Genomic DNA, 25,633 nt, shown 5'->3' on the forward strand with positions numbered 1-25,633 from the left:
TATTATTAGGTATATAAACCAATTATAAAATATTAGACATTATGAACATTGTATTGATATAGAATGTTATATGCACTAAAAGATCTGATAGTAACACACGGATACTTACACACATATACTCTCTCTCACACATATAAACACAGATACACATACGCACAGATGCACATACACACGGAACACACACACGTGTGCACGCATATATACATATACACATATATTTATATACACACACAGATATACACACACATGTATAAATGTATATAGATATACACGTGCACAAGCACTCACACACAAACACACACGTTTGTGTGTGTATATATATGAGTAACAACTGGTGAAGTAGACCATTATTTCTCCGAGTTTCATACATGTGCAACATACGTGAGATCCATCACACCGATGTATATCCAGCATTTATTTTATGATATTGGATCTCGGTTTGTCCGCATTTCAATGGTTGCCCTGACCAGGACATGTCATATTTTATTTATTTATTTATATATTTATTTATTTATTTCAGTCATTTGATTGCGGCCATACAGGAGCACTGTCTTTAGTCGAACAAATCGACCCCATGACTTACTCTTTGTATGCCTATTACTTATTCTGTTGGTCAATTTTGCCGAACCTCTATGTTATGGGGACGTAAACACACCAAAATCAGTTATCAAACGATAGTGGAGGGACAAACACAGACACACAAACCCATATATATATATATATATATATATATTATATATATATATATACATATATACGACGGGCTTCTTTCCGTTTCCGTCTACCAAATCCACCCACAAGGCTTTGGTAGGCCCAAGACTATAGTAGAAGACACTTGCCCAAGGTGCCACGCAGTGAGACTGAACCTGGAACCATGTGGTTTGTAAGCAAGCTACTTAATACACAGACACTCCTGTACCCATGTTTGAAAATATTTCAAGCTGAAAATCCCTGAACAAGTATGATGTGGGTGAGGTCACTTAAGTCATTGTTGTGGTTGTCAAAGACAGCCACACCTTTTAGCTTGTCCAATTCGATGGCCAAAAATTCTTGTCTGTTAGCCTAAGGTTCTTAAAAATTAGACGTGGTTGCGTGGTAAGATGCTTGTTTCACAGCCACGACGTCCCAGGTTCATTCCCACTGCGTGGCACCTTGGACAAGTGTCTTCTGCTATAGCCTCGGGCCGACCAAAGCCTTGTGGGTGGATTTGGTAGACAGAAACTGAAAGAAGCCCTTGTATGTATGTATGTATGTATAATTATACATACACACACACACACATACATACATACATACATACATATATATATATATAAATGGCTTTTGTGTCTGTGTTTGTTCACCACCACTCCAGGTAAATTAGCAGTTCGGCAAAAGAAATCGATAGAATAAGTACCAGTCTTAAAAAAAATAATTACTCGAGTCGATTCATTTGACTAAAATAATATCCTAGGCGGTGCCCCAGCATGGCCGCAGTCTAATGACTGAAACAGGTAAAATATAAAACGTAAAAGATATCAGAAAGCTATCCGAATGAAATCCGTTCTGATGACTGTAATTTGATAGCATCTCAGACTTTCTGCTGGTAGATATCACTGGCTGTTTCAATATTTGTTGAAGTTTTGTCTGTGACCAATCAAACCAGGGAATGAGATGACTCGGCACAATTGTTTGGACGATGATGATTTGGCACGGTTGATTGGACATTCAACCTGTTTTGGTGTTAATACGGTTTGGCACTGGAGGCTAACTCACATGCACACAGACACATACATACATACACACTCACACACACACAAATATGCACGAGAATGTGAGAGATAAAGAGAAAAGGAGAGATACAGATGTTACAATGCAAAAATAACTCGATGCTTTGATGCATAAACAAAAAGAGAATGTGAGTGAGTGAGTGAGCGAGAGAGAGACGAAGAGAGAGAAAGAGAGAGAGAGAGAGAGAGAGATAAGGAGAATGGGTAAGAAAGAGAGAGAGCGAGAGAAAGAGAGAGAAAGGGAGATCGGAGATCAAAACGAGAGAAATATTGGTTTTAAATTTCGGCACAGGCCCAGCAATATTGGGGGAGGGAATGAGTCGATTACATCGACCCCAGTGTACAGCTGGTACTTATTTTATCAACTCCGAAATGATGAAAAGCAAAGTCGACCTCGGCGGAATTTGAACTTTGAACGTAATGACGGACGAAACTGAGAAATCATAAATCAGATTATATAACAATAAAATGTTTTTGCTAATAAGGCTGGTTAACCGGTTTCAATGACATACAAGGGACCGAATTCCAAGCATTCTTCCTGAACAGGCAGCCGGTCCGTTGCACCAATTTTGAGGGGAGGGGGCACTGACTCCTGTACTTGGCCAGTACTTTATTTTCTCCACCCAAAGGGATCAAAGGCAGAAATGGATTCGGCGAGATTTTAGCACAGAACGTAAAGGGCCGCAAGAAATAAAGGCAACTTTTCAATGAACGTTTCCATGGGAATTGCTATTTATTATTTATTAACAAATTGCGTAACAGAACAAAATAACCTATCCATTTCATCAGAAAATAACCATCCATACTATTTGGATGGATGGATGGATGGATGGATGGGTGGATAGATAGATAGATAGATAGATAGATAGATAGATAGATAGATAGATAGATAGATAGGAGCTAAAGAAGGATTTGCTACGTATGATGCAGGCTACAGACTAAAAATTACTTAGTCTGACCATCATTTACTTACCTCACAGTAACAATTTTGTCGACATATTTGGCAGCAGTCGCAAACGAATTCGAACCGACCATTGGTATGGACAAACCTGAATAGCAGAATCAATAAGATAGTAATTACGGTATATTATCATAAATAAAAAAAGACAAAACAAGCATGATACAACAAATCCTTGTTTATCACAAAGATTTAGTTTTAAAAAACGCGATAAATAAATCAGTGATAAATGAATCACTTCCAAACACTTTGTAAGCAGTGCGAATGGTAGATTCATTGATATCAAACTAGGGGCCCACAGCGACGAAACTTTTACCATCATGTGTTTTATTGATCTTCTTCATCTGTTCTTGTTGAAAATACACTCGCCTACAACTTTTGTAATTTTTCTGTTCCCTTGTCCCATGTTAACCGAAATATGTACGTTAAGCGACATAAAAAATGCGTAGTCTTGCCGCAATATGAGATTCAAACACAAGTGATAATCAGCGCATTTTGGGCTACTGAGTATTATGGAGATCGCTGGGACTCACTTTTGCAGTACAATATATATATATATACACACACATATATACATATGAAAGGAAGCATAAAAATGTTAAGTAGAAATCCTTAGGTACTGTGAAAAACACTAATCTTTGACTAACATAATTCTGATAATTTCATCCGAACAGGAAATATCATTTTCAAGTCTTATTGTGATCTCATCAGTATTCATATCACTGCCTTTATCGAGGAGCAGCGGACATAGATGAGCAAGTATGTACCCTGGTTTGCTTACAAAAACAAAATTATTTCATAGTTTAGATTACATTTATTAATCTTTTTTTGTCATCACTACATTGGCACCTACAAATACTACGGTTAAAGCTATACTTCCTGACCGGAAAAATACACTTACTAGTCAGGGTGAGACTGTAGAGGCCATGGATACAACCTCGTCCTTCATGCCAAGCCACATTCGAAGTCTAGAGAGCATTTTAATGCTTCTTTAGTACTAATTTACCTATTGTTACGTATGTAGATAACGTCTCTAAGCTATATATAAGTATATATGAATGCCCCCACTCCTTCACATTTCTCTGTCTTTCTCACTTTGCACCTCACTGATTCTGTCGCCAAGCCAATCCTTGAAACGCTCTCTTTCTTCTCCCCTCTTTAATTCCTTCTTTCTCTCTCTTCTCCCCTCTTTGGTGCCTTTGTCCCTCTTTTTCTCTCTCTCTTTGATTCCTTTGCCCCCTTCTTTTTCTCTCTCTTCTCCTCTCACGCGACCGCTGGTCAACCAGCCTTTTGGCTTCCGACCACTGCCGCGAGAACATCGTTTTCTTCGTCTGCCGATAAAGGCATGTTTTTCCAAAATACGCCAGCTAAACTAAGTTGTATTGTCTATCGTCGTAAGACAACCGCTGTTTTTGTCCTGTTATTACTATTATTGCTTTTTGTATTTATATTCGTGTGGCATCGTCCGTTTTTCTGTCCCTGTTCCGTATACATTCGATCCTTTTTCCAAGAAATCTAATGCTCGTAGCTTAGTTTTTCCTTGGGGCTGGCCGGATCGGAGCGATCTCAAGATTAATCAGCCGAAATTGCGAGGATGATCCGGTTCTTGACTGAAGATTGAAGGCTTCCGTGTTTTTTGTATCGTCTTCTAAATGTTTTGCGTTCTTGTCCCAGTTTGTATTTTTTTACATATACATATATTTATATATATATATATATATATATATATATATATATATATATATATATATATATATATATATATATATATATGAATGTATGTATTTATGAATGCATGCATGTATGTATATATATATATATATATATACATATATATATTATGCGTGCATGCGCGTATGTGTGTGTATGTGTGTGTGTAGAATTTTGGCTTAGTAGGGTTGTGAGTTCGATTCTTGGTGGCGCGTTGCGTCCTTAAGCAAGACACTTTATTTTACGTTGCTCCAGTCCACACAATTGGCAGAAATTAGTAGTACTTGTAAATCAAAGGGACAGCTTTGTCACATTTGTTTCATGATGAATCTTCCTCAGAAGAACGTTAAGGGTGCGCGTGTTTGGGCAGATTTCAGTCACTTGCACATTAATGTCACCGACGGAATTCTAGGTATTTAGTTATGCGTGTATGTATGCATGTCTGTATGTGTTATGTATGTATGTATGTATGTATGTATGTATGTATGTATGTATGTATGTATGTATGTATTTATGTATGTATGTATGTATGCATGCATGCCAGTCAATTTCTCTTTCTGAAAATCCTTGTTTATCCAGATTCTCCTTTACTAACAAAAGCATTTACTAACAAAAACTTTAAAAATCTCTCTGTTATGGAAAACACTAACAAAACCTAGTGCTCCAATTATTGTTGGTATAAATATGAATTCATAGTCTGGATATAGAAGCTGGAAGTTTCGAAGCAGTTGTCGATAGATATCCTCTTTTTCTTTGATTTTCAAAGATATATTTATATCTGCAGGGCAGCTGACCTCTATGATGGTACATACCTTTCGTTACGTTCTGAGTTCAAATTCCGCCGAGGTCGACTTTGTCTTTCATCCTTTCGGGGTCGATTAAATAAGTACCAGTTACGCACTGGGATCGATGTAATCGACTTAATCCATTTGTCTGTCCTTGTTTGTCATCTCTGTGTTTAGCCCCTTGTGGGTAGTAAAGAAATAGGTACATACCTTTGCCCCTCTGTCCCAAACAACAATATCCGGCCTGTTATGTTTGCATTTGACAGAAGTTTTGATGGGAATATTCCACCAGTATTCCTTGGGCTGGTGTTTATGAATGTGTTCCATAACAGAGAGATTTTTAAAGTTTATTTCAGGACAGTCTTTTTTTCGGATGGCATTGTAAATTGTTTTAGCAACAACATTGTGCCACATAGGGAGGTAGTACCGTGACGACATTTTAGGACAGCTGCTAATTAAATACGTAATGTCTTCCATAGAAATATGAAATAGCCTACACATGCAGTTGCACCTTGGGAATACAAGAGCATCAATGTTTCTCTTGTTCACCAGGTACTTTGTGGCAATCTCCTGTTCCTAGATATGTATGTATGTATGTATGTATGTATGTATGTATGTATGTATGTATGTGTGTATGTATGTATGTATGTATGTATGTATGTATGTGTGAATGTTGTAAAGCAACTTACCTTCAGCCAGGCTTGGATTTGGATTAGTATAGGTTGGTGTACCGCTTTTTACTGCTGCTGTGTAATTGGCGCACGCTTCTGCCTCTACACCCTGAAGAATCATTAATAAAACACTAACAACAATAATAACAACAATAACAATAAGAGATTGATGGTAATCCTTCTTATAATAATTGATCGTACATGCTCAACTGGTGTTTATTTGATCCATCCTGGAAGGATGAAAGTTGACCTCAGTGGAATTTGAATTCAGAGCGTAGAGAACATTAAGCAATACAGTGAAGTACTTTTTGTCCGACGGGTTAACGACTCACCGATTCACCACTTTAATAATAATAATAATAATAATAATAATAATAATAATAATAATAATAATAATAATAATAATAATAACAACAACAACTCCCCACTATATATAGAATAACAGTATCTTATTGATTTCAAATTCTGACGCAAGACCAGCAATATCGGGGAAGGAGTTACATCGACCCCAGAACTTAACTGATACACATTTTATCGATCCTGAAAGGGTGAAAGGCAAATTCGATCCTGGTGAAATTTGATCTCAGAACGTAAAGACGGACGAAATAACGCTAAGCATTTTGTCCGATATGCTGTCGAGTCTGCCAGCTCGCCGCCTCATAACAGTGTAATATTTACATGTGTTTTGATGACTTGCTATATTGAGCTGTCATCTGGAGGATGGGAACCGTTGCAGATTTGAAGTTGATCACTCGTTAACAGATGTCCCTGAACGAGGTAGGTGAGTTAAATGATTCATGTGAAAAAGAAAAAAAATGCGCATGGCTAAAAGAAGTTTAGGACTATAACATTGATTCTTTATAGGCCAAAAGGGCCCCAAAAAGACATTTAGGACAATCTAGAGAGATTGTGAGAAATTTACACAATTCTATGTAAACAGTAAAAGAACAACAGCAATTAACAAAAAATTCTAAAAACAAAATCCTGAGTAGGTGGGAAATGCCACGTAGGAGCACCCAAGGAACTCACTAATCCCGAGTCATTCTTCTCATCAGGTGTAACATGGTATGTATTTCTCTTTATTCTGTAGTTCTCAGCCTACAGGCGTCAACTTTCAGTGAGCCCACTCCCTTAGGCCATCCTCACCACATTCAACCAATTTTCAACAAGTTTACTGGGGAGTAGCACATCCCTCTCAGACCTCACTTTCCTTTCCTAATAAAATTTTTATTAGTCAACGAGAGCTTGACCGAAGGCTGTTTTCAGCCTTTTTGTTTTCAGGCTGTTTTCAGCCTGTTTTCAGCCGATTGGCTGTTTTCAGCCCTTTCAATCTCGTCCGCCACACAATATTTTTTTGCTGCAATCACCAGACATAGGAAAACTGCCTACCTTTCCCTAAAAATAAAAAAAAGGAATGCGGCATAGCACTACCAGTGCTCTCCACCACAATATAACAACAGTTACGTTGTTTCAAAGAGCAATGGTGGTAAAATTATCGGAGGTATTTGTAGAAAATGAATTTAAAAACAAGACAGATTGAAGGGAAAATAAATGGAAAACGAGATAAAATGTAAATTGAAGGAAGAAAACAAGATAAACAAATATTTGTGTGACTAAAAGACTATTTCCAAATGTTATGAGATTCTCTTGTTTGATGCAAATGAGATATTTGTTGATTCATTTGTTAATATTCTTAATAAGTATCAGATTTCTCAAATAAAATATTTCTAAAATTGCACAAGTAAATTTATAAAAGCATTTTTCTGTGTTATTATAGAGGATTATTTGGCAAGAAATTGGATTATGTAATCATCAAGACTCTGTTAACTAGTTGTGATAAGGTTACATCAAAGACTATGACAACATCGTATCTAATTCCGCATATTAACCTTTGTGTAAAATGCACAGCTCAGGTCATATTTACCGAGAAACATGAAATTGTTTACTCGTAAAATACGTTTCAAACTTGTATGCAGGAACAGCAATACTCTTCTAAGTGACCTTAATGTTCTCGTATTTTATCACAACGTATTTGTTTGACATTTGTCATAAACTTGACACTCGATTCGCTTATCTGAAAATAGGCCTACACGTCCAACGGAATTCTAAGTTCTAAATCTGATCAAAATACATTATTAATTCAAACGACATATATAAAACAGCCAACTAAAAGGAATATGAGACACGGTTTGTTTTGTTTGTTTTTTATTTGAAGGCTAATTTCTGCAGGGTAAGGATATTACTGATATTTGTTTATAGATCAGCTAATGGCGTGAACAGAACAGCGAATTGCACGAGTCGTTAGATTATTGTGTAGAAGGCGTCATGTTACGTGTTCGACTCTGTAAATTAAGAACAAATTACGTTAAGGTCAACTTTGCCTTTTCTCATTTCGGAATGGATAAAAAGTTCCAATCCAGGAATGTCAAAACTGTTAGACGGTTGGGTAAGATGCCGAGCAGTATTTGTTTGAGCAGAAACAGCGATTTTTAACGGAGGTGCACCCCAAAAATAATGAATTGTTAGCGAGAAGTAGCTTTATCAATTAGTTAAAGAATCCCTGTTCTCGCCCACGAACTCGAAGAAAGAAAGAAAGAAAGAAAGAAAGATAGAAGGAAAAAGAAAGAGAGAGAGAGAGAAAAAAAGAAAGAAAGAAAGAAAAAGAAAGAAAGAACAAAGAAATTTGTTCTGGTGCTGCATTCAAACTAGAGGTTTTCACTAATTAAGATAGAAAACATCTGACGCTAATTAAAATGCATTTCTCAAGATCCTTTACATAACAAACTCTTCAATTCCCATAACAAGGTTAGTTACTTCTACTTAGAAAATATCGCTTGCAGCATTGCATGATCAATCAGACGCAAACACGCACTTCTTCGCCCTACACTCCAGCTTATAACTACAGAAATATTATAAACAGCTCATTGGGAAGATTCTGCCCCTCAAAGATTGTATACCACTCTCACACCATCTGATCTCTTCATAACACAATTCGGACATGAGAGCCAGTGATTTTATGGAAAATACACACAGAATCTCCTTCAGGTTTGATGACAAAACAAACTCCTTTCCCTGTCTTGCCTCACCTTGGAGGCTCTAAGACCGTCGAAACACTTTCCTCGACATCACATGGAGCATCCTTGACAAGGCTATTCTATACTCACACAGATCTCGTAATTACCAATTCTGCGCTCGTGAGAAACTGCGCATACTCCACGAGCCCTCAGTATCTATCAATAGAAAAAATGGCCTATCATATTGTTGATACCAGCGGCAAACCCCATTAATGAACTTCAAGCTCCTGGCTGCTGATATCCCGGATATACCCTAAGCAGAATACATAAAAGGCAGAATAAACAAATTCCTGCTACATGTAGACACTGCGTCAGACTCATGTCGGTCAAGCGTTCTCATTTGTAACCTATCGCCATCAAATCCGCCACACCTACGTGACAACTGTTGTTGCTAAAGTTATCCAATTCAACAGAATGCTAATGAATTAACAGATTGGCGCCAACATCTTGTCTAGTTCGCTACAATGTAAAGAAATAGTATCGCTGAATAATATACCATCCAATAGAGAATATTGACAAAATTACATCATCTATTGTCTGTGATATGCGGACCTAACAAAAAAAAAAGAGAACTGATGTCGCTTTGATAGCATAAAATCCCCATGTCAAAATACATAGAAGCTATCTTAAATTTCTATTAAGTTCTATCCATTCTATGTATGGGTATCTGACATGGAATACTGTTCTCTTTTATTCTCTCTTTTACTTGTTTCAGTCAGTTGACTGAAGCCATGCTTGTGCACCACCTTTAGTCGAGCAAATCGACCCCAAGACTTATTCTTTGTAAGCCTAGTATTTATTCTATCGGGTTCTTTTGCCGAACCGCTAAGTTACGGGGACGTAAACACACCAGCATGGGTTGTCAAGCGATGTTGGGGGAGTGACAAACACAGACACACAAACATATACACACATACATAGATATATACACATATATATATATATATACATACGACGGGTTTCTTTCAGTTTCCGTCTACCAAATCCACTCACAAGGCTTTGGTCGGCCCGAGGCTATAGTAGAGGACACTTGCCCAAGGTACCATGCAGTGGGACTGAACCCGGAATCATGTGGTTCGTTAGCAAGCTACTTACCACACAGTCACTCATACGCTATGTATACATATACATAAGTGACGTCTCGAATAGGCATCTTGCCTTTTTTCATTTAGTCTTTTATTCAAAAATTTCTTCGAATTGCTATATGTTTTCGACAAGAAACATTACGATTTTGCCAAATAAACAACTTTGCAAAATTTAACTTTCACCCTCACCCCAAATTTTTACTTTTTAAAATTACGATCTTTCCTTTCTCTTCTTTTTACTTTTCTTTCTTTCTTTCTCGCTTTTTTTTTGTAAGTTTAAGAAATTGAAATTTTGAAATTTCCTTCTTTTCTTTTATTTTCATTTTCAAAATTGTAATCTCCTTCACCACAACGTGAAAAAGAATTATAGATTTCGAAATCGAAAAATTTGCCCCCTTCCACAAACGATCACTGTCTCCTTGTACTTCCTCTTTATCAATGGAATTCTTGACTTTCCATCCATGATCTCTCAGATGACTTCTCAGTGCCATTCCAGATCTGCATGATTTGCAGCATGGGTAACGAACGAAAGTTGTAACTTACTGTACACTTCCAACTGTTTAGGTCTGCACACGTCGTCGCTCATCTATCTCCATAGGAATTTCAGTAGATGAGATGACTAATCAGGTGTTGATAAAGAAACAGTTTCACGTCACTGGATTATAGTGATAAACGCTTGTAGAACACAAGTACCACTCTTTGAATTTCTGTGATTACTACTAAGTGATATACCAAAGCGAGATGACCAGTAATCACGTGAAACCACAAGTTTCCCATCAGAGTGTCTATCTCATAGAAGGATGTTGCGACAAAGGCGGCGAGCTGGCAGAAACGTTAGCACGCCGGGCGAAATGCTTAGCGATACTTCGTTTGTCTTTACGTTCTGAGTTCAAATTCCGCCGAGGTCGACTTTGCCTTTCATCCTTTCGGGGTCGATAAATTATGTACCAGTTACGCACTGGGGTTGATGTAATCGACTTAATCTCTTTGCCTGTCCTTGTTTGTCACCTCTCTGTGTAGCCCCTTGTGGGCAGTAAAGAAATAGGTACTTCGTCTGTCTTTACGTTCTGAGTTCAAATTCCGCCGAGGTCGACTTTGCCTTTCATCCTTTCAAAGTCGATTAAATAAGTACCAGTAACGCACTGGAGTCGATACAATCGACTTCATCCGTTTTTCTGTCCTTGTTTGTCCCCTCTAAGTTTAGCCCCTTGTGAGCAATAAAGAAATAAGAAGGATGTTGTAACAGCAGCTAGCAGTCCATCACTCACAGTAGTTTTACTGTGCACCCTGACATCACCTAGAGATATTTCTGCGCCCCGTATGCATGCATGCATGCATGCATACATACATACATACATACACACACACACACACACACATAAGGAGGACATTTATGAGCCATTGACAAGGAGTTTCCAAAATTCAGTATCTAAGATTCACTTTCAACTTCATATCATTTGCGCACCAGGATCCCTAGAGACCTGTCAGGGGCAAAGTATGACTGAACTTGGGTTCTTGGGGAGATAACGCAACCCATTAATTATTACACTGCAAATTATCACATTATCTGGGATTATAAAATTCTGCAAGACTCTCTTAAGATTTAAAGGAGGATGAACAAAACAAAATTCTTTCTTTCACAACATTGCTACTAAGCAGGTGCCCGATCAAAATTAAATCTAAATTAAAAAGAGAAAAAGAACCTCGCGCATGCGCACATATATGGGTATATAGAGGTGGTATAGCTGCATGGTTAAAAAGTTTGCGTTTACATGCTTTTGGGTTCAGCTCCTCGTGCAAGTGTTTTCTACTACAATGAACATGTATTAAGTTATCAGTAATATAATGAAGTTACTTAACAATAATTTTACAAGTTGGTACAAGGAACTTGATTGCCACAGCACAGCCAGCGATTAATCCTCCTCCACCGACCGGTATGATGCAGGCATCTAAATCTGGAATTTGCTCCACAATTTCAAGACCCATAGTTCCGGCACCGGCTACCATATCAGGATGATCGTATCTGTATAATGGAATGAACAACAAACAGAAAAGAAACACACTTTAAAAGGATACGTAGACACATGATAAAATGATATATTCAGTTTCAGCTAATATAAACGAATGGTGTTTCCTGTCACATGCTATAAACACTCATCTATCTATCTATCTATCTATCTATCTATCTATCTATCTATCTATCTATCTATCTATCTATCTATCTATCTATCTATCTATCTGTCTGTCTGTCTAACTGTCTAACTGCCTATCTATCTATCTATCTATCTATCTATCTATCTATCTATCTATCTATCTATCTATCTATCTATCATCTATCTATCTGTCTGTCTGTCTAACTGTCTAACTGCCTATCTATCTATCTATCTATCTATCTATCTATCTATCTATCTATCTATCTACCTATCTACCTATCTATCTATCTATCTATCTGTCTGTCTGTCTGTCTGTCTGTCTGTCTGTCTGTCTGCCTGTCTGTCTATCTATCTATCTATCTATCAATCTATCTATCTATCTATCTTTGTTTTAAAAAAGATGGGTGAATGTAGCAAAGATGGCACGTATGAATGACGAAGCCACCTTGAGCATAATCCTATGAACCTGGACATTTAAAACAGAGGGTTACCTACTTGCAAACAAATGTGGTAACATGTAACAATACTGACCGAGGTTACCGTGGTCTTTTTCGTAGGCTTTTCTTCCCACGGATAAACTTTATCTGCTTCCCCCTTTACACTTTACATCATGACACTGTGATACACGATCCCTATTGATCGTTTTTTCTTCTTTTGTTTGTTTATTTTTTTTCTTCTCCTTATTTCCCTTTTACAATCCCTTTTGATCGAAAACCTACCTCACCTTTTATTTAATTTTTTTTACCTAAAAAGAAAAGCTCTACTTTGTAATCTGTCCCGCCTGTGTGCAGCCCTCTGTGGCTAATAAAGAAACATAACTATCTATCTATCTATCTATCTATCTATCTATCTATCTATCTATCTATCTATCTATCTATCTATCTATCTATCTATCTATCTATCTGTCTGTCTGTCTGTCTGTCTGTCTGTCTGTCTGTTTATTTATCTATCTATATATCTATTTGTAAATCGCTTTCTCTCTCTCTCTTTCCCTCTAAATATATGTGTGAGTATATGTATATTACTATATTTATACATGCACACACATGCATACAGAGATACATATATCAAAACAGGATATTGGGAAATTTTTGATATCATCTATTCACCATTACACGCGTTTCATTTGCTAACAGGAGTTACACAATGGTACATGCAATAGAAAATACGTAAGATACCTCCAATTAGAAATTCTTCAAACAGAGAATCAAATAATATTAACATAGTAAGACTTGATTCTCTGTCTGAAAATTTTTACTTGTTTCAGTCATCTGACTGTGGCCATGCTGGAGCACAACCTTTAGTCGAGCAAATCGACCCCAGGACTTATTCTATCGGTCTCTATTGCCGAACCGCTAAGTTACGGGGACGTAAACACACCAGCATCGGTTGTCAAAAGCGATGTTGGAAGACAAACACAGACACACAAACATACACACATACATATATATATATATTTACATACATACATATATATATATATATATATATATATATATATATAATATATATATATATATATACACACACACATCCATGCAAACAGACACACACACACACACACAAGTTAATTTCTTTCGCTCAATTTCTATACATTAAAAAAACATAGGTAAAACCGATTCATTACTCAGAGAATATTGCCCGACTCCTTAACTACATGACCGTGCAAACATCCACATAAACACAAGACATGTTTACGAATAAATATTCAAATAAATATCAGAAAAAGATGTTTCTTTATGCGAAGACATGCCGGCCTCGTTAGTTTAGTAGATAAATTGTTAAAACACGGTTACTAGATCGACGCACATATGTACGAAAAGACAAAAGATAAGTCGCATTTATGTAGAAACTTACCCGCTGACGTAAGTGAGTTTCGATTCTTTGGATAACTGGAGGGCGTACATTTGAGACTAAAAATAGAGAAACATTATCTAACCGGTTTTGCACACGACACACCATCAGTTACATGCTATATATATATATATATAGGGAGAGTTTACGAAAATAACAAAAGATGAAGACAGGTGGTGTACAAAACAAACAGATGTATTAGTATAACGCTCAGTAATAGAAAAAGTCTTTTACGTTTCGAGCCTACGCTCTTCTACAGAAAGGACACAGAAAAAACAAGGAGAGAAGAAAAATGTGTGTAGTGGCTAACGATCTATCATAGTGACTGACTCGGACAGAAGGGTCACACACGAAAGGGAAAGTAGGGGAGATAACAAAGTAAAGATGACTCCCAACACAAAGGTGCGTGTGTGTATAAGAGAGTATGTATGTGCGTGTGAAAGAGGGCTGGTGGTCTGGGCGTGTGCGTGTATGTATGTTTAGGTGTGAAAATGTGGAGATGGGTGTGTGGGTGGTGTGTTGTGATGTGATATATATATATATATATTCACATACACATAGATACATATATATATAAGTATATGATATATACATATATTTAGATGGGTAGATATTCAGAGAGGTAAAGATATAGAGGGAAAGGGAGAGAGAGATCTTCTGAGAGTCAGAGAGAGAGAGAGAGAGAGAGAGAGAGAGAGAGAGAGAGAGAGAGAGAGAGAGAGAGAGAAGGAGAGATCTTCTGAAAGAGATCTCAGCGATTATAGGATTACTTACGGTTTGTTAGAATTTAATATATTTATAATACACGATATCACAAACTCATGTAACCCTTTTAGTATGAATTCACAGACATCCTCTCCCCTGGAATCCCTCATACAAACCACAAAGCATAATAATTATAGATAAAGAGCAAAAATGATAAAAGTTACATAACGACTTACATTTGTTTCAATTACAAGGAACAATGCACACACCGCAGGCAGCACACTAACATTCACTACCGTAGCCGAAACAGCTATAAGCCAAAATCATTATAGAACGTATAGGGATGTAGTTTCCCGTTACTGTTTCAGTATAAGCAAGAAGCCTAAAATTTGATAGGATTTTGTGGCGTACAATATTTTGTGTAATCAAATATGAAATTGCTAAAACTAAAGCGTGAAATCGTTTCCACATTTGCTTATTTCGTTTTTTTTTTATGTGTCTGAATAAAGGTTACAACAAGATTTGAATGAGACAATCTGGCGCAGCTGTTTTGGACACTGATGATGTGGTGCAGCTGATTCGACATTAAGCTTATTTCTGGGACAGTGTATTTTGGCACTGAACGCAAACACGCATGTGCATGCACGCTCAGAGATATATACATTTTATAATTCTTTTATTCTTTTACTTGTTTCAGTCATTTGACTGTTGCCATAGTGGAATACCACCTTAAAGTGTACTTTAAATCGAAGAAATCGACTCCAGGACTTATTCCATCGGTCTCTTTTGCCGAACCTCTAAGTTACTGTTATGTAGCACGTTCGGATGGCCTCTACTCAAATTCTACTCTCCTACACTGCTCGACGTCTAGACTTCTCCCTCTATATCTACGTATTGGGCTAGTCTACTTCATCATCTGGGGGCGTCCACACAACAGTTACGGGGACGTAAACACACCAACATCGTTTGTCAAGCAATGGGTAGGGACACAAATACAAAGAAACACACATAAACACACACACACACACAGGGTTATTCAAAAAGAATGAACCGATTTCATTACGCAATGTTCTAATAAGGAAAAGCAATAGAAAACTCCAGCTGAGTCACAATCAACTTTTATTCCCTGTCTTACAAGTGTTCAATGTGGCCACCACTTGCTGCACGGGCAACATCAATGCGATAAGAGAATTCCTCTTAGACGCGCATCAGCATATCACGATCCACTGAGTTGAGCGCTATTGTTATTCGAATCTCTTAGTGGATCACGTTTAGGTTCCACCGCTACCCACTGACTTCGACGATCTTAAACTTCGAATAACAACAGCGATCAGCTCAGTGGATTGTGATATGCCGATAAAAGTTGATTGTGAGTAAATACTTGTGACTTAACTGGAGTTTTCTATAGCTTTTCCTTATTAAAATATTGCGTAATGAAATCAGTTCACTCTTTTTAAATAACACTGTACATATATATAGGACGGGCTTCTTCAGTTTCTGTCGACCAAATCCACTCACAAGGCTTTGATCTGCCCGAGGCTATTGTTGAAGATACTTGCTCAAGGTGCCACGCAAGTGGCAACCCAGAACCATATGGTTGGGAAGCAAGCTACTTATCACGCCTATAGATAGATAGATAGATAGATAGATAGATAGATAGATAGATAGATAGATAGATAGATAGATAGATAAACAAAGGGAGAGGGAGACAGATAGATAGGGAGAAAGAGTGAGAGGAGGAAGGTGGGAGGAAAGGAAACATTACAGTTTATTACTAGATCACAAATGGCATAAACACCTTTTCCTCATACTCATAGAGAGAAATATGCGCGCACTCATAACCACACAGATGGAAAGTGAGAGAGCGAAAGAGAGAGAGAGAGAGAGAGAGAGAGAGAGAGAGAGAGATAAATATATAGAGATGTTACGAAAATAGGGAGAGAGAAAGGAATAAAGAGAGATAAAGAGAGATAGAGATAAAAAGAGAGAGGGTAGGAAGATAGGGAGATAAGGAGAGAGAGATAAAGAGAGGGAGAGAGGTTAAGGTGATAGAGAGAGAGAAAGAGGGTAGGGAGATAAAGAGAGAGATGAAGAGAGAGAAAGGGAGGGAGAGAGGGGATGGAGATTGGGAGAGAACATCAAAACGTGAGAAACATTAAACGTTTGATGTCAAATAATTCGTCATTGAATCAGCGACGCCAAATACGTGGCACCAGAACGGTTTTGCCGAAACCTTTCATACCCTGACAAAAAGTAGCTAAATTAGATGATACTCACCTCTGCTAATTGATATCCTTCCATAATTATGTTGGCGTTGTAGTTCTGGCACGCTTTGATCTTCATGGTTGGTGTAATGAGAGGCATGATAAGTGTTACTGGGATTCCGAGTTCATATCCGTGGTAAGCCAAAGCTATTGCGTGATTACCAAGACTTGCAGCAACAACTCCATTTTTCCGTTCTTCCTGTCGTGAAAGATAGAAAGCCAGAAGAATTGCTGTTGGTTTAAGTGATTCTTCCTCATTTCGCTTTTCGTTGACAACAGTTAGGGCACATACACACACACACACACACACACACACCACATACATACATACATTCATGCATACATACACACATTCATATATACATACATACATACATGGAATGGAAGCACTCCGTCGGTTACGACGACGAGGGTTCCGGGTGATCCGAATCAACGGAACAGCCTGCCCGTGAAATTAACGTGTAAGTGGCTGAGCACTCCACAGACACGTGTACCCTTAACGTAGTTCTCGGGGATATTCAGCGTGACACAGAGAGTGACAAGGCCGGCCCTTTGAAACACAGGTACAACAGAAACAGGAAGTAAGAGTGAGCGAAAGTTGTGGTGAAAGAGTACAGCAGGGATCACCACCATCCCTTGCCGGAGCCTCGTGGAGCTTTTAGGTGTTTTCGCTCAATAAACACTCACAACGCCCGGTCTGGGAATCGAAACCGCGATCCTATGACCGCGAGTCCGCTGCCCTAACCACTGGGCCATTGCGCCTCCACATACATACATACATACATACATACATACATACATACATACATACATACATATATACATACATACATACACACATACATTCATAAATGCATGCATATCCATGTATATGTGAGTGTATGTGCTTCTGTGTAGAAATGTACATGTGTATGTATGTGAGTCTGCGGACGAAGGATTACGTAGGTAAATTATTCGGTAACAGACAAAACCGGTATAAGATTAATTCTTGATTTTTATATAATTTTCATCTGTCTTGCCTGCCTGTGTTCTGGTGTTCGCTGAATTTTCTCTGGAGAACATTCTTTCTTTGTAGTTAGATCTATGTGATCTTCTTCTAGCGTATGGTTATCCACCTAATAGTTTAGCCCTAAATATACACATGTATTGAATTTTTTTCTAATTCTTCAGATTTTTTATATGCTAGGTTACTGGCTTTAAATTGATATTAATTAAATTAATATTCAATTTATCCCCCTCATTATTTGAATATATATATATATTAGCTGTTGGACCCGGCGTTGCTCGTGTTTTCCGTGTTCAAATTAAGCCCACCTCTTACCTTGTATTGAAATATTCTATGTTCCCCGTGCCACCTATTACCCAATAAGATGTTATATCTGGTTCGGCAGGGATTTTACCCGGTTAACACTTTCGACATATTCCTACATACTGGACCGTCTGAAATTGCAATCAAACTTTTGGGTATACCTCGACCCGTTGAGAGTGATGTTTGTTTATTTCTCTCCCCTTACTGCCACTCTCTGTACAAAATTGATCAGCGTGTCCAATCTCAGAAAAATCCGAAGTGTCATAAAATAGAATCCATGTGACCATTTACATGAAAATATCCCATTGACTTTTAAATCCCAATACATTATATGAATAATCGATGTTTCATATGTGGAAGTGCTTAATTTTACTCATGGGTCAATTTTCTTCAAAATCAGTTCATTATTTTATTGTGAGTGAATTTTGACGATTTCTGCCTTTCGCCAGTTTAATATACATACATATATACATACAAACCTACATACATATATAAAGCGTACATTTTCGCTTTCTCTTTGTCCTCCCCATTTCTACACTAATATACAAAATACAAACATATATGTCTATATCTGTAGGAATAAATGTCAACATGTTTGTCCCTTGATAAACGCAATACTGAAATGGAAACGGAAGCCAGAAAAATAATTCATAATTTGTGCGTGTGTGTGTGTGTGTGTGTGCGCGCCCGCGCTTGTCTGCGTGCATGTGTTATATGCATTTTTGTAAGTGCGCGTGTGTATAAGTACGTTGATCATTCCTCCATACAAAAGTGTCTGAAACATTCGTACAGTCGCAGGACAGAAATCTCACCTTAGTTAATTTCAGTAACGTATATCTAGCACCACGGTCTTTGAAGCTGGAATTAAAAACAATAATAGCAAATAGAAATTATGGTTATGTATCACATGATATATATACACATACAAATATATCTATATGTACTTGTGTATATGGATGTATGTGTGTGTATATATGCGTGTACATGTTTGATCGTAGCTACATAAATTAAGTCCATATCTTTCAACGGTTGTGGGTTCTAATGTCGCTTTGGTGTAGTTAGCATAGCTCAACAGCTTATAACAAATGTTACAGCTTTTCTTTCCATTGTTTGCGCGCGTGTGCGTGTGTGTCCGCACACAAATGTACGTGGGTGTACGTGCAGGTGTGTGCGTGTTTTGATATTGTCTTCTTTGTGCCAGGTTAGGCTTCATTGTGATAGCATATAATCAAAGTGCTTAACACCTGATTATCCTATTCCATTCTAAGGCAACATATCCTTTTCTAATTCGATGCTGAGGTCTCCAAGACAAGGTGGCGATAGAACCCACAGCCATCATCACAACCACCACAACGGATTGTGGTTGTTTTTGTTTTTTTTATTATTGCTTAACCCAAATCAGTTTCGATTATACTTTTTTACTTGTTTCACATCATTTGACTGCAGCCATACTGGAGCCCTGCCTTTAGTAGAGCAAATTGAACCCAGGACTTTTTCTTTGTAATTCTAGTACTTATTCTATCGTTCTCTTTTGCCGAACTGCTAATTTACGGGGACGTAAACACACCAACACCGGTTGTCAAGCGATGTTGGGAGACAAACACAGACACAAATATATACATACACATACATATATATATATAGATATATATATATATATAATATATATATATATATATATATATATATATATATATATATATATATATATATATATACGACGGGCTCCTTTCAGTTTCCGTCTACCAAATCCACTCACAAGGCTTTGATCGGCCCGAGGCTATAGCAGAAGACACTTGTCCAAGGTGCTACGCAGTGGGACTGAACCCAGAACCAGATTTATCATCAAATGCATTCCATCCTTAAACATCCCGTCTTTTTATCCCATACGACTTATCTATACGACTGAATTTTCAAGTGTCTTTTCCTGAAGATGGTAGCTCATAATCTAAGAGTTTTAATTGTTATTGTTTCTAGCACATCGAGCAACAGTGTTGAAGCCTCCTCGTTGTTCGTCATAGGACTTCTTTCTTTCTTTCTTTCTTTCTTTCTTTTTTCGTGGTAGTTACTTTTTTTCAATATTGGAACTATGGGAGTTAATGTTGGACTTCAATGTTATCAGCATCGCCGTTGTCATTGCTGTTATCATCAATATGATTGACATCATCATCGTCCTCATCATATTCATCATTAGCACTGGATTAACCATTAAGCAAAATAAGCACGTGCTTAGGACATCAAAAGAAGTAAGGAATCACAGAAATGGTAAATGGCTTCCAACGTAAAAGAAATCACTTTAAACCTTCTAGCATATATTCGAGATGCCTTATTTCGTCTAAGTATGGAAGCAGATGTGTTACGTAAGATTAATTTTGAAGATTTGAATAAAGACTTTGCAATTAAGAAAAGCAGAAGAAAACTTTTAAACATAAGTAAATTGGAAGTATACAAACATAAACATTATTTTCCTTCTTACGATTAGATTTGTTTCACTTTGAAAATTAAAAGAATTATTTTAAGATGTATTTTTGTTTAAATTTTGAATTACACGTATATGGGTGTACTAAAATCTCTTAAGTGCTTCGGGTCTCTGTGGGTCTTAATCCGGCGCTGCTCATCATTACAATACTGCAGGAGCATACGTTTACAATCTTCCTCCATTTATGGCAGCTTTCATAATCAGTTGTTAAAATATAAGCAAAAATAAACCAGGAAAAAATGCTTAGAGGTATACCGTCTGTGTTTAGTTTCTGAGTCGAATTCCATCGAGAGCTACTTCACCTTTTATCCCGTTTAGGGTCGATAAAAAAGTACCAGTTGAACATTGAAGTCGAGGCAATCGACTTCCATCTCCCCTAAAAATTGCTGGCCTTGTATCAAAATTGGAAATCAATATTAAGGTTTCAACGGACCTATCATTGGGATTCACTGCAGATCCAGGAGCAAGAAAGGAGTACCTTTTCAAATCAGATAGAATGAATAAACCCCAGGTGATTTTATTCGAATGCCCCAAGTTATCAGTTTTCTCACCGAAGCGTGCACCTATTGCCAAATATAAAATATCTGCAACTTTATTTGATAGCTAAAAGTGGCTTTTATGTCATCTTGTCAATATCGCTACTTCATCAGTTAATGATTGAAAAATTTAAGAGAATCACCTTCCTGTTGTTTGCATAGCTTCGTTTTTCAAGTAAAGTTCCATTCCAAATTGAGAAGACATCTTGGATCGCTATAGAGAGATTAGAATAGAATGGAATAGAACGTAAAAGAATTGACAAAACAGAACAGAAAACAAAATAGAACAGAATAAAATAGAAGAGAATCAAACAGAACAGAATAGGATGGAAAGAAAATGAATAGTCTTGTTCCCTTTATTACAAGGGAGATAATCACTGCTTTTAAATAAAGATAATCATTCCTTCATAATTCAAAGCAGGATTAGGATTTGAAATTAAAGAATAATAAGGGGAAGAAGCAAAGAATTCACATATTTAAGATGATGATAACATTATTATCATTTATGACGATAATACTATTTTAGGTTAAAATAAAATGTCCGGGAAATTTGGGGTTTGTCTGCGAGAGCATATATTGTTCCATAAGAATGTTACAGGAGGACTTCGATAAATTTAAATGCAACTAGGGGTAGAGAGCTTAAGGTTTCGAGCGCTGGCTCCTTGTCTGTGAGTGAGGATTTTACTCAGACCAAAAAAAACCCAGTAAATATTGGTTAATTATTCTTTTATTTGTTTCTGTCATTTTGATTGTATGTATGTATGTATGAATGTGTGTGTGTGTGTGTTTGTGTGTGTGTGTGTGTGTGTGTCTGTCTGTCTGTCACAGCGCATGTGCGTGTGTCTTCTTGGTTGTTCCTCCACCACTTGATAACCGATATTGGTTTGCTTACGTGCGGTTGGGTAAAAAAAGGCTCACAGATTAAGTACAGAGCTCTTTTAAAAAAAGCACTGAGATCAGTTCGTTCGACTAAACCCTTTAGGGCGGAGCCCAGCATGGCCACAGCCCAATGACTAATAGAGATAATAAAATATTCATTTTTACATAAAATATTATACTGAGTAATACTTACCATACATGGAGTCTTTTTAATGCTGTTTTCAAGAATACTTTTGGCGGCAATAATATCTTCCATAGTAATCTTTCGAGCAGATTTGCTTCGGAATGTCTCATAAAATTCACTCATGCTCCTTCGGAAGCATTTTGTAGGCATTGGTAGTTCGTGTAAGCTGGCACTTCTTAAAAGTTTTGGATCTGAAGAATCTGTTTTGGTTTCTGGGACCTGTTTGGATGCCATTTTTCGTTATATTGTATCGGTCAGTTCTGTGGATAATATATAAAATATATTTAATTTAGAAGTTTTTAAATGTCCTTTTTATCAAAGATCTATTAATTAAATTAAACGAAACATTACCAATTCAAAATAGATAAGGCATTTGAGGCAGCGTGAGAACATTTATGTGGTTTTCGATCTCTTAAAATAGTCGCCAAAGCTTAAATTACAGCATTCTAATGTTTCAGAAATGGAAAGGAATATTCGATAATGCAATCCAAGATATGCAAGGTAAATTCGGATTGCCCGGAAGTAATCAACGATTACAATAAATAAGACATTAACATGGCATATAATAACATTTTTTTAAAATTTCACTAAAAATTTCACAGGCGCAAGAGTGTCTGTGTGGTAAGTAGTTTGCTTACCAACCACATAGTTCCGGGTTCAGTCCCACTGCGTGGCACCTTGAGCAAGTGTCTTCTACAATAGCCTCGGGCCGACCAAAGTCTTGTTAGTGGATTTGGTAGACGGAAACTGAAAGAAGCCCGTCGTATATATGTATATATATATATATATATATAAGTGTGTGTGGGGGGTGTAGGTTTGTGTGTCTGTGTTTGGCTCCCCAACATCGCTTGACAACCGATGTTGGTGTGTTTACGTCCACGTAACTTAGCGGTTCGGCAAAAGAGACCGATAACATAACTACTAGGCTTACAAAGAATAAGTCCTGGGGTCGATTTGCTCGACCAAAGGTGGTGCTCCAGCATGGCCGCAGTCAAATGACTGAAACGAGTAAAAGAGCAAATCATTTCTCATTTAAAATTAAAATAGATGCTAACAATGTTGCTAGTCTGCCATTTCTTGCTGAACAACTTTCACAAATTATTTTGTTTGTTGTGATCAGATGTATATGTTGTACATTATTAGTTCACTCCCTCCATCAAATAGACTTTGCCCGTCGGGTATCGAAATCAACGCAGAACAACGTGATATAAAGAGTTTCGCTGAAAAACACAACTCACAACCAGGCGGCCCCCCCAAATTGAAACCGCGAACTCTCACGATCGTGAGTGCAACACCTTAACCACTAAGCTATGCCCTCACAAATATGTATGTATGTTTATGCATATAATATTATAATATATATATATATATATATATATATAATATATATAAATATATGCATATAATTATAATATAAATAATATATATATATAGGCATATATACATACATATATGTACACAATGACATGTATATGTATGTATGTATATATATATATATGTAATATATATATATAATATATGCATATAATTATAATATAAATAAAAAATTAAAATATATATATATATATATTATTTATATTATAAATATGTATCTTGTATGTATCTTGATTAAGAAGCCTGGTTATTGCTCCTTTCCTCTCTCTCCAGTCCAAGTTACTGACCAAATACTGGGTCAATGTAATAGATTAATATATTTTACAGATCCAGTGACTAAAACCAGTAAAATAATACCCACTACTCTGCAAAACAATTACCAAAAAGTCAAAGGAAAATATAACAATAATTCATGTTAACACTGGTTAGAAATGTGCAAAAATACAATCATTTAATTCATCTACGTTGTTTATCGCAACTTATGATTGAATTATACCTGAAATTGTGGTTTCTTACACAAAACATAAGGCCAGAAACCTTTTCTTTGTGTGTGTGTATGGGGGGTAATAGGGATTAAGTACTCATAAATTTGTGTGTGTGTTTGATATATTCCTAGGTATATGTGGTACACTGTGCATTTATTCAGGCAATGCCGATTTGATGGAGGGAGCGAAATAATGTACAGCAGATACATTTGATAACTAGAACGACTAATTCATTGCACTTAAGGTGATAGGAAGAATAACAAGGGTTTGTACAGGCTGCCTTTGAAAGCCTGTATATCGATAGCTCCCATGAAAGTTTCTGGCTCCCGTGACAGTTTCTGGATCCCGTGACAGTTTCTAGCTCTCGTGACAGTTTCTGAAAGATTGTTACAAATTTTGATACTCGAGATGGGCCCCTCTCCAGATTGTAAGTTTGGATGATATCGAGTATTAAGAGGTCATGTCAGACATGACATCACTGGTTCTTCTAAAACGGCATTTTTCGCTAGCTGTGATAGCATTTGACTTGTAGGCCTATTATTGGTACAAACAAGCCAGGTTGATAATGGTCAGATTTAAATTAAATTTGTGAAGTCCGTAACCCAATCATATCTGAAAGGATTTTGTCTCCGCTTTAACGTTTCCACCATTCAACCACATTTAATGACCAAATAGATTAATAAAATAGCATAAGAAAATTATACTTACGGTTTCTGGCTAGACAAATTGAAACTGTTCCCTCTCGTACAACAAAATTATAGAAATGATACAGCTGGTATAAACTTAGAATGATTAAACTAAAATTTTTTTTAATTGTTTCTCTTTGTCGATTATTTCTTTTTGCTGGGGTTTTTTTTTTTCGTTTTTCTTCTTCTTCTTCTTCTTTTGACTAGAGAAATTACATCAGCAAGAAATAATAAACACCATGGGAACGTTTATCAGAAAGCCATATGGAGAAGGGAAAATTGCAAAAAGATATAATTTATAGATATTAGGGAAAATAACAATCGTATTGATATCTTTTTATTTTGGTACAAGGTTAAACAATTTATGAGAATGAATTTAATGTAGGACATAGGTCCACTGTATTTTATCGATTCTGTAGAGATAAAAACAAAAAGACGTTGAACTCAGAGAAAAGAAACAAGTCATGTGAAGTACTGAACGGGCGTTTCACTGTTTTTACCATTCCGCTGCCTGATATGAACGCTAATACTGATATCTAGAGCAGTCATGCAGCCTACTGGTTATAGTTTTGGGCTCGCGATCGTTCAGTCGTGCGTTCGATTTTAAAATCGGGCTACTTGTTGCGTTTTTAAGAACATTTAATTTTACTTTGTTCCAGTACATTTAGCTAAA

At 36.9% G+C, this 25,633-nt stretch overlaps 1 protein-coding gene across 2 annotated transcripts in view; it reads right to left on the minus strand.

Annotated features, from left to right (window-relative positions):
* LOC115214098 (L-threonine dehydratase catabolic TdcB-like) overlaps positions 1–25,144 on the minus strand; it is a 53,790-nt gene extending 28,646 nt beyond the window's left edge. The window contains exons 1-9 of one of the 2 annotated variants that reach the window (XM_029783151.2): positions 24,983–25,144; positions 22,425–22,675; positions 21,496–21,566; positions 19,150–19,195; positions 17,042–17,227; positions 14,063–14,118; positions 11,913–12,075; positions 5,912–6,002; positions 2,743–2,818 (exon numbers count right to left, since the gene is read on the minus strand). In XM_029783151.2, the coding sequence (XP_029639011.1) occupies positions 2,743–2,818; positions 5,912–6,002; positions 11,913–12,075; positions 14,063–14,118; positions 17,042–17,227; positions 19,150–19,195; positions 21,496–21,566; positions 22,425–22,649 (914 nt within the window). In that variant the 5' untranslated portion in view covers positions 22,650–22,675; positions 24,983–25,144. Of the gene's footprint in view, positions 1–2,742; positions 2,819–5,911; positions 6,003–11,912; positions 12,076–14,062; positions 14,119–17,041; positions 17,228–19,149; positions 19,196–21,495; positions 21,567–22,424; positions 22,676–24,982 lie in introns of those variants that run through there. The other variant, XM_036504802.1, reaches the window with a different exon arrangement.
* Positions 25,145–25,633: the final 489 nt, after the last annotated feature.

This window comes from Octopus sinensis, linkage group LG7 (genome assembly GCF_006345805.1).
Source record: "Octopus sinensis linkage group LG7, ASM634580v1, whole genome shotgun sequence".
Lineage (NCBI taxonomy): Eukaryota > Metazoa > Mollusca > Cephalopoda > Octopoda > Octopodidae > Octopus > Octopus sinensis.